Source organism: Canis aureus, chromosome 1 (assembly GCF_053574225.1).
Source record: "Canis aureus isolate CA01 chromosome 1, VMU_Caureus_v.1.0, whole genome shotgun sequence".
Classification (NCBI taxonomy): domain Eukaryota; kingdom Metazoa; phylum Chordata; class Mammalia; order Carnivora; family Canidae; genus Canis; species Canis aureus.
The window spans coordinates 116108055-116121911 of NC_135611.1; the positions used below are offsets into that span (position 1 = coordinate 116108055).

At 35.0% G+C, this 13857-nt stretch overlaps 2 protein-coding genes across 3 annotated transcripts in view; one reads left to right on the forward strand and one right to left on the reverse strand.

Annotated features, from left to right (window-relative positions):
- ZNF570 (zinc finger protein 570) overlaps positions 1 to 13857 on the forward strand; it is a 131499-nt gene that overhangs the window by 78561 nt on the left and 39081 nt on the right. The gene's annotated exons all lie outside the window — the stretch shown is intronic.
- LOC144313090 (uncharacterized) overlaps positions 1 to 13857 on the reverse strand; it is a 51546-nt gene that overhangs the window by 31698 nt on the left and 5991 nt on the right. The window contains 2 exon segments of the mRNA XM_077896407.1: positions 4422 to 4479; positions 13553 to 13615. Of these exon segments, the coding sequence (XP_077752533.1) occupies positions 4422 to 4479; positions 13553 to 13615 (121 nt within the window).

Sequence of the window (13857 nt, forward strand, 5' to 3'; positions counted from 1 at the left end):
ACCATAGATGCAGGGTTAAACAGGGTAGTTTTGTCACTGACCAAATTAACAAAAAAAAGGGAGAAAACTTGGATCAAGATCATATATATATAAGAAAAGTGTTTGGGACGCCTGCGTGGCTCAGCAGTTAAACGTCTACCTTCGGCTCAGGGCATAATCCTGGAGTCCTGGGATGGAGTCCCACATCGGGCTCCCTGCATGGAGCCTGCTTCTCTCTCTGCCTGTGTCTCTGTCTCTGTGTGTGTCCCTCATGAATAAATAAAATCTTTTTAAAAAATAAGAAAAGTGTTTGATAAAACTTAACACCAATTTATGACACTCTTAGCAGGCTAGGAATAAAAGGAAATTCCCCTTCAATAAGAAGAGTATTTACAAAAATACCTACACCAAATTATCATACTTACTCATGTATTAGTGAATTTATACCTCTAAGGCGAAAATGGCACAAAGATAACTTTCACATATCTAGTTAACATTATACTCTGTTTAGCAATCAAAATTAGGCAAGAAAAAAGGGGGCATGAGGATTTAAAATGAAGAAAACTTTTCATTTGCAGATAATATATTTGTAAACATAATTTAATTCAATGTCAAAATCTCAGCAGTTTTAACTGTGGAAATAGACTAATTCTAAGATTTATAAGGAAATAGAAATAGCTACACATAGCTAAGGAAATGATAAAGAACAAAGATGGAGGATTCATTTATATTATCAGATCAAGATTTATTATAATATAGATATGGTAAGTGAGATAGAGTGGGATTGACCCTGGAAATCAAAACAATGGAAAAGGGCATAAAGCCAGAAATACATATATTAACATGAATAGTTCTGAAAACACAATGTGGAATAAAAAAAAAGGTGAGTTGCAGGACTGTAGGTCCATTAGGTTCCCTGTTATTTAAAAATCTAAAACACAGAGCAACATTCGGTAGTGTTCACATATACAAATTTATGTAGTAAAAATATAAACACATAAACTCTATGGATATAGATGATATTTATGAAAGTGCCTCTGGGACAAAGTATAATATTCTAATTATTTTGTTGAAAAAATCCTGAGGCAAAAATGACAAAATATTAAAACATGCTAATTCAGGGAGCTGGGTATGTTGGCTGCTTATTCTAGTTCTCCCTCCCTCTTCCTAGATTTTAAAATAATGAAGAAAAGAAAAAAAAGACAGAAGAAGCAGCAGCTCTTTGTTAGTTCCACTATCTGGGGTTTTTCTAACTCACTGACTTGAATTTTATTCTTACCAATTCCTTTTTTTTTTTTTTTTTAAATTTATTTATGATAGTCACAGAGAGAGAGAGAGAGAGGCAGAGACATAGGCAGAGGGAGAAGCAGGCTCCATGCACCGGGAGCCCGATGTGGGATTTGACCCTGGGTCTCCAGGATCGCGCCCTGGGCCAAAGGCAGGCGCTAAACCGCTGCGCCACCCAGGGATCCCTATTCTTACCAATTCCTTTTAAAATTTTCTCATTTTGTTTCTAATTACTAGAACTGTGTTATTTTGTTCATTTACTTTATGTTTATTAACATTTTTTCAGCCTATAGGTTTTCTTTTGTGCATTATTTCATTTTTAAGATGTTCTATAACATAAATTTTTATGTCCATATTGATCTGGGTTACTTATGCTAGTTTAAAAATTCCCATGTGAATGTTTTTCTTTTTGAATTTTTTATTATTAGCTTCATATTTAATTGCATTGTGGAACTATCACATGTATAGTTTCTACTTTAGAAATTTACTGAATTATATTCATGCCTAATACATGTTGAGTTTTTAGGTTATTTCATATCCAAATAAGGGATAGTAACTGCAGGCTATAAACTATCTTAATCTATTAGCTCTACAAATTATTATTGGTAGATACTTTTTTTTTTTTTTTTTTTGTCTAGCTCATCTAGCATGAGCTAAGACAAATCAATGAAAGTTTCCTACTGATATGTGTCTTCTTATTTTCAGTGTTCCTTATAATAACTTTGCTGCAGGTTATTTGATAAGGAAGCAGTCCTAAACCACTCATCTTTATTATCTATTGCACTCACTTTAAAACACTGGTTTTTTGTTTGTTTAAAGCTTATTGTTTTGACTTTTGACCTGATATTAACATATAGACTTTTCCATTTATTTATTATGTATTTATTTGTTTGTTTGTTTATTCATTCATTCATTCACTCATTCATTCATGAAAGACACAGAGAGAGAGGCAGAGACATAGGCAGAGGGAGAAGCAGGCTCCATGCAAGGAACCCGATGTGGGACTTGATTCCAGATTCAGGGATCACACCCTGAGCCAAAGGCAGACGCCCAACCATTGAGCCACCCAGGCGTCCCATTATCCTTTCTTTCAAAGTGAAATTTTGGACAACCACTTTGGAAAACCTGTTTGGTAGTATCAATAAAAGGTAACATATGTACATGACCTATAACTCAGCAATTTTACTTTTGGTTTATATACAAAAGAATATGTATATGTGTGCAACAAAAGATATCTATAAGAAAGTTTATAGGAACAATATTTGTAATTGTCCTCAAATAAAATCTACCTAAATGGCAATCAATAATAGAATGGATAAATAAAATTGTAGTTTATTCATATAATTGAATAATATAGAGCAATGAAATTAACCAAACTAGAACTACATGCAATAATTCAACATGAATCTGACAAACACAGTATTAGGCAAAAGAAGCCAGATACAGAGTATATATATCAATAAGGTTCAAACTTTGGCAGAAATAATCTATAGTGATAGAAGCCGAATAGTGGTTATCCCTGGGGTAGGGGTGATGACCTTGGAAAGGTGCAGAAGGAATCTCATGGCTGTTAGAGTAATATTCTAATTCCTGATCTAAAAAAAAAAAAAAAAAAAAAAAAAAATTCCTGATCTATTGCTTTTGCAGGTTACATAGTGTGTTCACTTTGAAAACTGAGTTTGAAGAAAAAACTGGATATATAGAGAAGCTGCCAGATAGGGACACACAAAGAAAAGTATATCTCAATATTTCTCAGGTATAGGCAAGCTATGAGCTGAGGGTGAAAAGGCAGTAAAGTAAGATATGCTAATAGCTAAGAGTGCAGGATAAATCTGAAAGAGAAAGGTTCCAAAGGAAGTATGAAGGCTGAAGTTCTGAGGAAAAGGAATTATCCTTGAAGAGGAGGCAGACATCACTTATTCTAAGAGTAAAATAAAGAACAAGGAACCATGGATTCAATTCATTAAAACCACAAATATTTACAAAAATTATGTATATCAGGCATCAGTAAACCAAATGAAACATATTCTCTGTTCACATTTCAGTGGACTAAAATTATAATAATTTACCAGAAATTATTAGACTGTAGCCCAATCTATACCAACTACCCATTGAAAAATATAATTATGTAGGGTCATTTGAGAGACACACCTCATCTATTTCTTCAGATATTCTAGTGTTCATTAGAATTATTTATGACACATATACAATAAATGGTAAAATGCACTAACATTTTTTTTAAGATTTTATTTTTAAGTAATCTCTGCACCCAATGTTGGACTTGAACTCAAAACTCTGAGATCAAGTGCCACCTGCTCTACTGACCGAGCCAGCCAAGCATCCCTAAAATGCACTAATCTTAGGAGTACAAACTGATGTATTTTTATACATTTATATATTTGTGTAATCAGGTCAAAATAAGAATATTTTCAGCACTCCAAAAAATACTCTCATATCCTAGGTAATATCCTCTTAGGAGTAACTACCATTCTGATATCTATCACAAGAGATTAGTTTTCCCAGCTTTCAAACTGCATATAAATGGAAACATATCTTTTGTTTCTGGCTTCTCTCACTCCAATGTTTGTGAAATTTATTTATATATTGTTGTGAGTAACAAGTATCTGCCATTTTTAAAAATTGTTGTGTGGTCTTTCATTGTATGAAAATACTAATTTATCCCTTTTTCTGACAGTCTTCATTTGCATTCTTTTCAATGCTAGCTATTTTAATATACGTTCTTTGTTTTATCCTTTATCAAAACAGACCATCAAAATAGCTGGCTTTATCAACTACAAAAGATCACACTATAAATATATTCATTGACCTAGGTGCCTTGAAAAACTTGCTTCTCCTAAGAAATGTTCATTTTAATCCTTATTTACAATGCAAATTGTGTAATGAATTTTTGCTCTGGTTTGTTTCACCTACAGTAATGAAATTAAAAACTGAAGTCCAACTTTTAATATCTCTGAATGAATACTTTTCTGCATTACCGTATTTTAACTCTTCCCTGGTCTTAATCTTCAAACTCTACTTCCTCTGAAAATGCTTCATCTATATAGGATTTTCCAAACTACTGTATGGATTGCTGTAATCCTTTTAAACTACACTGTAGAATAAAGCAGAGAACAAATATATTGCTTAAAATTTACCTGGGACTCAGTCATTTCCTCTTCTTTCTGGTAATGGGCAGGGCTTGAGAAGGCAGAGCTGGGAAAGAGAAGAAAAGTCCTTAGACCAGTCATGCTTTGTGGTATCAGGAATTTGCATCCATAAGGTGGACTAAAGGATACCCAATAGTAAAATGATTCTTGGATCCATTAGAAAGGCCAAGAATATTCACATCAGAGGAGCTGACAGGTATTAGGATGACTGGTATGATCATGTATGGCTTAGGCATAAGGTGGATAAGAATGGGAGTTCATATGTGGGAGATGTCCCATGAATTTTTTAATAGCTCTGTATCAGAAAAAAAAAAAGTTAGCAAGGAACAGGAAGATACATAGTTCATGAGAGAACATAACCAAGAAAATTATGAAATTGATAAAACACCTAAGGTATTTTAATGTACTGAGAGATCACCAACTAAATCGGAATTTAACCAAAATGGTAATAAAATTATATTTCAAGAAAGGAGTAATTATCACTCACTTCCTTTCAAGGAGTGAGTGATATGTATCAGAGATATAGGTGGTGGTAAGACAGTTAAATTCTTATTTGCCACAGTAATATATATACGTTATACATATAACATATATATAATATATATATATATTATATATATATACACAAATCTGAAGTGTCAAATAATAGCAAGGTAATAGCAAGATAAATATGTGATTTGGAAAAACTTAAATATAAGAAATAAGAGCTGAAAGTGGTTCTCTTTGGGAACAGGAATTAGGGATGGGGGAAAAAAGAAATGGTATTGTTTTTCATATTAAACTAATAGCACCATTTGATTTTTTAAAATAAAATTGACATTCTAGGGCAGCCCTGTGGCTCAGCAGTTTAGCGCCACCTTGGCCCAGGGAGTGATCCTGGAGACCTGGGGTCGAGTCCCACATTGGGCTCCTTGCATGGAGCCTGCTTCTCCCTCCTCCCTCTGCCTGTGTCTCTGCCTCTCTGTCTCTCTGTTTCTCATGAATAAATAAATAAAGTATTTTTAAAAAAATTAACATACTATTTTCCCCCAAATAAAATTTAATCAAAAATACCACTGCAATCAATTCAAGCACTACTACAGGGTATAATGAAGACCGCAGATGTCCTCCCCCATCCCCATGCACACTCCCTTTCCCAGTTTTAGTTTGATTAAGGAAAATTAATCTATTATTTTATTCAGTAAAATTTTTTTGGTTGCCGTTGGCTTGTAAATTTATTTTGTCACTCATTTGCAGGTTTTTTAAAGGATCTTTTATTTTTTTTAACTTTATTTTTTTTTAAGATTTTATTTATTTATTCATGAGAGACACAGAGAGAAAGAGAGGCAGAGACACAGGCAGAGGGAGAAGCAGGCTCCATGCAGGGAGCCCAACATGGGACTCGATCCTGGGTCTCCAGGATCAGGCCCTGGGCTGAAGGCGGCACTAAACCGCTGAGCCACCTGGGCTGCCCTTTAAAGGATCTTTTAAAAATAACTTTAGGAGAGATGAGTTATAATAGGAAAGAACAGTGTCCTGGGGGCACAGAGATGTGCTTTCTAGTCTCTCTGCCACTAATAAGCACTGTGACCCTGGAACCCCACATTCTTAGAACCATTATAATCAACCTTTAAAAGAGGGTAGCTGAATAAGAGGGGTGTCTCAGTAGTTCCCCAGCACCAACAGTGCAAAATTCTGTAAAGAAAACTTGATACCTTGTTAAGGATAGAAAACCAGCATATTCCAAAAGGCCATATGTGGTAGATAATGTTACTAACAACATCCATTGCCCTCATCTTCTTTCTTGAAAACTAAACCTTAAGTTTTTCACATGACAATATACCTTCTCCCAAGGATGAATCATGATTGGTCTAGCCAAGGAAGGTAATCCTATTCCCCTTTTCCACTTATTCACATTGCCAGCATCTCTTGCAGCTATGAGTTACTTTGTGACACAATACTGGCTAACAGGAGTTAAGATATTTACTAGGGGAGAAGGGTTACAGAAAAATGTATGATATTTTATTTATTTATTTTCTGCATATTATCTCCTACACATAGCAGCCCCTTGGGCCTGGGGGTGCACACAAGCACATTCTGTTGTCAGTATTCCAGCTGTAGTAGTGGGCAAGAGTCTATGTGGGCACAGATTAAAACAGGAATTATATTAAAAGCAATTGCTTAAGGTGAACTGAAGTCCTCAACTAGCTGAAGAGTGGACACCAAACAAGACTCCCCCCCCCACCTACTCTCTTTCCTCTTTCCCTGAATCATCAAATTTCTCAAGGCAAGAAATAGAAAGTGGGGGAAAAATGACTCCATAATTTCCTTGAGGCACCTAACGATGGGTTTTATCATAAAATTGCTAATGTAGCTCAGTTGTTTAAGCGTGTGACTTCAACTCAGGTCATAATCTCAGGGTCCTGGGACTGAGCCCTCCATTGGGCTCACACTCAGTGGGGAGTCTGCTTGGGATTTTCTCTCTCCCCCTCTGCCCCTCAACCTTCCTCCTCCTTTCCCTCTCCTTTCCGTGCTCATGCTCTGTCTCTCTCTCTCTCAAATAAATAAAATATTTTTAAAAAAAAAGATTTATTTATTTATTTATTCATTCATTCATTCATGAGAGAGAGAGAGAAAGAGAGAGATTGAGGCAGAAACACAGGCAGAGACATAGGCAGAGGGAGAAGCAAGCTCCATGCAGGGAGCCCAATGTGGGACTCAATCCCGGGACTCCAGGATCATGCCCTGGGCTGAAGGCAGGCGCTAAACCACTGAGCCACCCAGGGATCCCCCAAAAAAGAATTTCTAATAGCAGCATTCAACAAAAATGACTTTATGTTTTGTTAAGGACTTACAAATGATGAAAATAAACGAGAGCTCTTATTTAAAGAGGGTTTCTTCCCTGTCACCTTCAATGCAGTTGTTACACATTTACATAATATTACAGGTAAATAAATTTGTCTCATTGTGCCTTCCATTTTGGGTTCCACCTCCATTCTCACTGATACCTATAAAAAAGTTTGCTAGGAATGTGATTGGGAATGCATTAATCTATAGTTCAAATTAAAGAGAAATGAAAACATGAGTCTTCCAATCCATGAATATAGTATATTTCTCCACTTATTTTTTATTTCTTTCAGTTTTTTTCACTTTCAGCATACAGTACCTATACGTATTCTATGAGATTTCTTAAGTACTTTATTTTGGGACATGCTAGTAAATTTATTTCAAACTCCACTTGTTCATTTCTGGGATATAAAAATGATTTGACTTTATATACTGATTATGTATCCTACAACCACACTAAATTCATTTAAGAGGCCTAGGAGCTTTTTTATAGATTCTTTGAGGTTTTCTATCTAGATAATCATGTTGTCCGCAATAGAAACAGTTTTATTTCTTCCTTTATGATTTGTATGTCCTTGTCTTTCTCGTGCTTCTTTGCACTGGCTAAGACTTTCAATAAAATGCTGAATAATGGTGACAGAGGACATCTTCACTTTGTAGCCAATCTTAGAGGTAAAGCATTATCTCACCACTAAGTATGTTTGTTTGTTTTTTTTTAGATTTTATTTTATTTACTTATTCATGAGAGATACACAGAGAGAGAGAGGCAGAGACACAGGCAGAGGTTGAGAAGCGGGCTCCATGCAGGGAGCCTGATGTGGGACTCGATCCCAGATCTCTGGGATCATGCCCTGGGCTGAAGGCAGTGCTAAATCATTAAGCCACCCCGGGCTACCCTTTTGTTCTTTTTAAGATTTTATTTATTTACTCATGAGAAACACAGAAAGAGAGAGGCAGAGACACAGGCAGAGGGAGAAGCAGGCTCCATGCAGGGAGCCCCATGTGGGACTCAATCCTGAGACTCCAGGATCACACCCTGAGCCAAAGGCAGACGCTCAACTGCTGAGCCACCCAGGCCTCCCTGTTTTTGTATTTTAATGACTTTTAGTAAAGAACATTCCCTTCTGCTCTTAATTTGCTGGGAATTATTTTTTCATGAGTAAATGTTGAATTTTGTCAAGTGCTTTTTCTGCATCTATCAAGATGATCATATGATTCTTCTTCAGTCTCTTCTGGTAAATTACAGAAAATAATTTTCAAATAACTTAAAATTTATCATGGGGCACCTGCATGCCTTAGTTGGTTAAATGGCCAACTCTTGATTTTAGCTCAGGTCACGATCTCAGGGTCCTAGGTCTGAGCCCCAAGTTGGGCTCTCCACTTAGTGGGGAGTCTCCTTGAGGATTCTCTCTCCCTCTGCCCCTCCCCGTGCTCTCTCTCTCTAAAATAAATAAACAAATCTTTTAAAAAATTATCTTGTATTTCCAAAATAAGCCCCTTTGGTCATGTTATAGTTATCATTTTTATATTGCTACATTCAATTTTTCAATTCAATGTTGAAGATTTTTATTTCTAAGTACATGAGAAATACTGATCTACAGTTTTCTTGTAATGTCTCTATCTGGTTTTGATATCAGGATAAGGGTGGTCTCATAAAATGAATTGGAAAGTGTTCCACTTCTATTTTCTGGAAAAGTTTATATATAATTGTTATGATATCTCCCTTAGATGTTTGCTGTTTCATTTGAGAAATTATCTGGGTGTGTGTAGTTTCCTTTTTAGAAAGTTTGTTTTTATTAAGGTATAACTGACATATGGCATTATATAGGTTTCAGGTGTACAATATAATGATTCAATATTTGAGTACATTGTGAAAGGATCACCAAAATAATTCTAGTTAACATCTATCACCTTACACAGTTACAAGAATTTTTGTATTGTGATAAAAACTTTTAAAATCTACTCTCTTAGCAACTTTCACATATGCAATACAGTACTGTTACTATAACCACCATGCTGTACCTTACATCCCCAGGACTTATAACCAGAAGTTTGTACCTTTTGAACACCTTCACCCATTTCTCCCATCCCCTGCCCTACCCCCTGCCTCTGGCAACTGCCTATCTGTTCTCTTTATCTATAAGCTTGGTATTTTGGGGTGGCATTTGTTTTTTCATTTTTTTAGATTTCACATATGAGTGAGATCATATAGTACTTCTCTCTGTCTGACTTATTTCACTGAGCACGATGCCCTTGAGGTCCATCCATGTTGTCATAAATGGCAAAATTTCATTCTTTCTTATAGCTGAATAATGTCCCATAGTACATATCTATGTATGCACACGTGCGTGCACGTGCACACACACACACACACACACGTTTTCTTTACCTATTTATCTATCAATGGGACACTTAAGTTACACCCGTATCTTGGCTATTGTAAATAATGCTGCAACGAACACAGGGGTACATATATCTTTCTAAATTAGTGTTTTTGTTTTCTTCAGATAAATACCAAGAAGTGATACTGCTGGATCATATGGCATTTTTATTTTTAATTTATTGAGGAACCTCCATACTATTTTCCATAGTGGCTCTACCAGTTTACATTCCAATCAACAAGGTATAAGTGTTTCCTTTTCTCCCCATCCTTGCCAACATTTGTTATTTCAATAATAGCTATTCTAAGAGGTATGACAGGATACCTCATTGTGGCTTTGATTTGCATTTCCCTGATGATTAGTGATGACATCACTAATCGCTGAAGATCACTTTATCTTTTTATGTATCTGTTGGCCATATGTATGTCTTTTTTGGAAAAAAATGCCTATTCAGATCTCCTGCCCATTTTAAAAATTGGATTGTTTGGGGTTTTTTGTTATTGCGTTATTTGAGTTCTTTATATATTTTTGAATATCAACTCCTTATCAGGTATGTGATTTGCAAATATTTTCTCCCATTTAGTAGATTGCCTTTTCATTTTGTTGGTTTCCTTTGCTTGTGTATAAGCTTTTTATTTTTATGTAGTCCCACTTGTTTTTAATTTTGTTGCTTTTGCTTTTGGTATTATAGATTTTTAAACATAAATTCAATTTCATTAATAAATATACAATTCAGGTTATTCCTTACTGAGTAGTTTGTGTCTTTCAAAGAAAGTACTAATTTATCTAACACAGTTGTTGAAGAGACTTTCTTTTTTCCATTGGATATTCTTTCCTGCTTTGTTGAAGAGTAGTTGACCATATAGTTGTGGGTCCACTAGAGGATTTATGGATTTTGAGTATTTGTAGTATTTCTTTACTGTCTTTTCTTTTTTTTTTTTTTTTTCTTTACTGTCTTTTCAAGGTCTTTTGGGTGAGTGTGATAACCCTGTCTTGCAATTCTAATATTGGCAATTTGTGTTTTGTCTCTTTTTATTCATGGTCATACAATCCAAAGGTTTAATGATTTTATTGATCTTTTCAGAGGACTAGTTTTGGTTCACTGATTTTTTCCCATTATTTGGGTTTTTTTTTTTCAATTTTATTGCATTCTGCTCTTGTCTTTAATATCTATTTCTTCTAATTTGCTATGGGCTTAATTTGCTCCTTTTCTCCCATAGTTTCTCAAGTGGAGGTAAGTATTAATTTCAGCTTTTTAAAATTACTTACAGCATGCTAGTGCTATGAATTTCCCTGTAAGTCATGAGTTAGCTGTCCCACATGTTATGATATGTTGCATTTTCATTCAAAATATTTTAGTTTCCTGTGAGATTTCATCTTTGAGTCATGGGTTATTTAGAAGTATATTGTTTAATTTCCAAGTGTTTGAAGATTACCCAGATATCTTTCTGTTCTTGACTTCTAGTTTTATTCTGGTATGGTCTGAGAACATACTTGAAATGACTTCAATTGCTCTGAAATTGTTAAAGTTTGTTTTATGGCCCAGAGTATGATCTACTTTGGTGAATGTTCACGTGTATTTAAGGAAGACACGATTTTGCTCTTGTGGGTACCGTGCTCTATAAATATCACTAACATTTGAACACCAAAAAATTTACTAAATACTTGAATGTTGGCTGATAAATGTTTTCAGGTCTTCTATAACCTATGGACCTTTTGCCTACTTTTTTCATTAATTACTGAGATAGGAACTTTAAAGTCCCCAATTATAACTGTGTATTTGTCTATTTCTCCTTTTTTTTTTTTTTTTTCTATTTCTCCTTTTAGTTCAAGTTTTGCTCTATTTGTTAGCTACACCTACATTTTGTAACTGTTATGTCCTTTTGGAAAACTGACCCTTTTATCATGATATAATGTCTCTCTTTATTCCTGATAATATTGTTTTGAAGTATACTTGTCTAATATTAAAATTGCTACTCTGTTTTCCTTTTGGTTTATATATCTGTGATATATTTTTTTCTATCATTTCCTCTCAATGCATCAATCTTTATATTTAAAATGGGTTTCTTGTAAACAGCATTTAAGAGATCTTTTATCCAATTTTGCTAAACATCTTTATCTTTTAACTAGTGTGTTTAGATCAATGATATTTAATATAATTATTAGTATTGCTGGATTAAGATCTATCATCTTCTAGCTGTTTTCTGTTTGTTCCACTTGTTCTGTTTCTTTGATCCCACCTTTTCTGCTTTGGCTTGGTTTAATTGAGCACTTTTTATTATTCCATTTTTTCCTCCTGTACTGAATTATTATTTGTACCTCTTTTAAAAAATATTAGTGGTTTCCCTAGGTTTTACAACATACTACACTGCTTTACTTGTACTAGAGGAAATTTATAATAACCCATTCCAAATTCCTCACTCCCATCCTTTGTTCTATAGTTGTCATAACATCTTAGACTAGATGTTCTATTCATTGCAAACATTATCTTTCTTCCCCTTTTGGAAAGAACTTACTTTGATATATACCAATTTATTCAATTTCTGAAATATTGTGCATTATGACCTCCTAAAATGAGCTCCAATACAGTTAAAATACACACAAAAACTTAGGCATCTCCACCACCGCCATCACCATTATCATCTACACCTGCTTGAATCCAAATTTTGCCAGATATCCCAAAATTGAGAGCCCTACCCCTGGCTACATTTACACAGCAGTTCTCTAGATAACCTGAGCTGACTTACACACTGGAGATATGGCTTCATGGTGAATAATTGAGTATTTTCTTTCCACCACCACCCCAACTCTTTCCCAGTCTTCTCTTCACTACTTTCATGTGTCTATGGATTCTAGATCCTACTACCCCATTTGTCAACAAATGTTTAAATCACATGCAGGATGTGCCATTTATAATTATGTGTCTTTCTTTAAAAGCAGAGAGCACAAAAAAAAATAAATAAATAAAATAAAATAAAATAAAATAAAATAAAATAAAAGCAGAGAGCACTTGTCAACTATACTCACATTTAAAAAAAAATTTTTTTTAAGCCAAAAGAAAGAGCACTTGGGGATCCCTGGGTGGCTCAGCGGTTTGGCGCCTGCCTTTGGCCCAGGGTGCAATCCTGGAGTCCCGGGACCGAGTCCCATGTCGGGCTCCTGGCACGGAGCCTGCTTCTCCCTCTGCCTGTGTCTCTCCCTGACTCTCTCTCTCTCTCTATGTCTATCATAAATAAATAAATAAATCTTAAAAAAAAAAAGAATTCATTTAAAAAAGAAAGAGCACTTGTTCTCTTGAAAGCCACTGTATATCATTTCCCAGATGAAAACCATCTCTTTATTACGATCAGCTCCATCATTCATTAGACCAATTCCTTTTGGCCTTAAGTTAAATTAGGAACTACTTTATCCCTTGACTGAGATATTCCTCTATCTAGACCTATTTTACTCCCATATTCAGGATGCTCACAAAACACCAAGCAGGGTAAATACCAAAAATCCATACATAGGCATATTATACCAAAATTAAAGAAAACCAAAGAGAGAGAGAGAGAGAGAATGAAAGAGAGTCCTCAAAAAAAAAAAAAAAAAAGCCAGAGAAAAAGAACAACTTATGGACAAAGGCACAAGGGTAAGAATTACAGCAGAATTATCATCAGAAACCATATAAATAAAACAAGGGTGGGGGACACCTGGGTGGCTTAGTGGTTGAGCATCTGCCTTTGGCTCTCAGGGTGTGATCTCAGAGTCCCACAACAGGCTCCTTGCATGGAGCTTGCTTCTCCTCCCTGTGCCTCTCCAACTCTCATGAATAAAGAAATCTTTTAAAAAATTCTTTAAAAAAGTGAAAGAGAAATAAAGACTTTCTCAAATGAACAAAAACTGAAGGAATTCCATCATCAGTAGACCTACCTTGCAAAAAATGTTACAAGTTCTTCAGGCAGAAGAAAAATGATATAGGTCAGAAACTTGGACCTACATAAAGAAAAGCAGCACATCAGAGAAGGGATAATGAAAATAAAAGAAAATCTTCTGGTTCTTTCATTCTTAATTTATCTAAAAGATAATATTTATGGGGTGGCTTGGGGGGACTCAGTCAGTTAAGTGTCTGCCTTTAGCTCAGGTCATGATCCCAGGATCCTAGGACTGAGCCCTGCATCAGGCTCCCTGAATATGGAAATTATAAGCTAAAATTTATCTAAGAGGAATGGCATGAA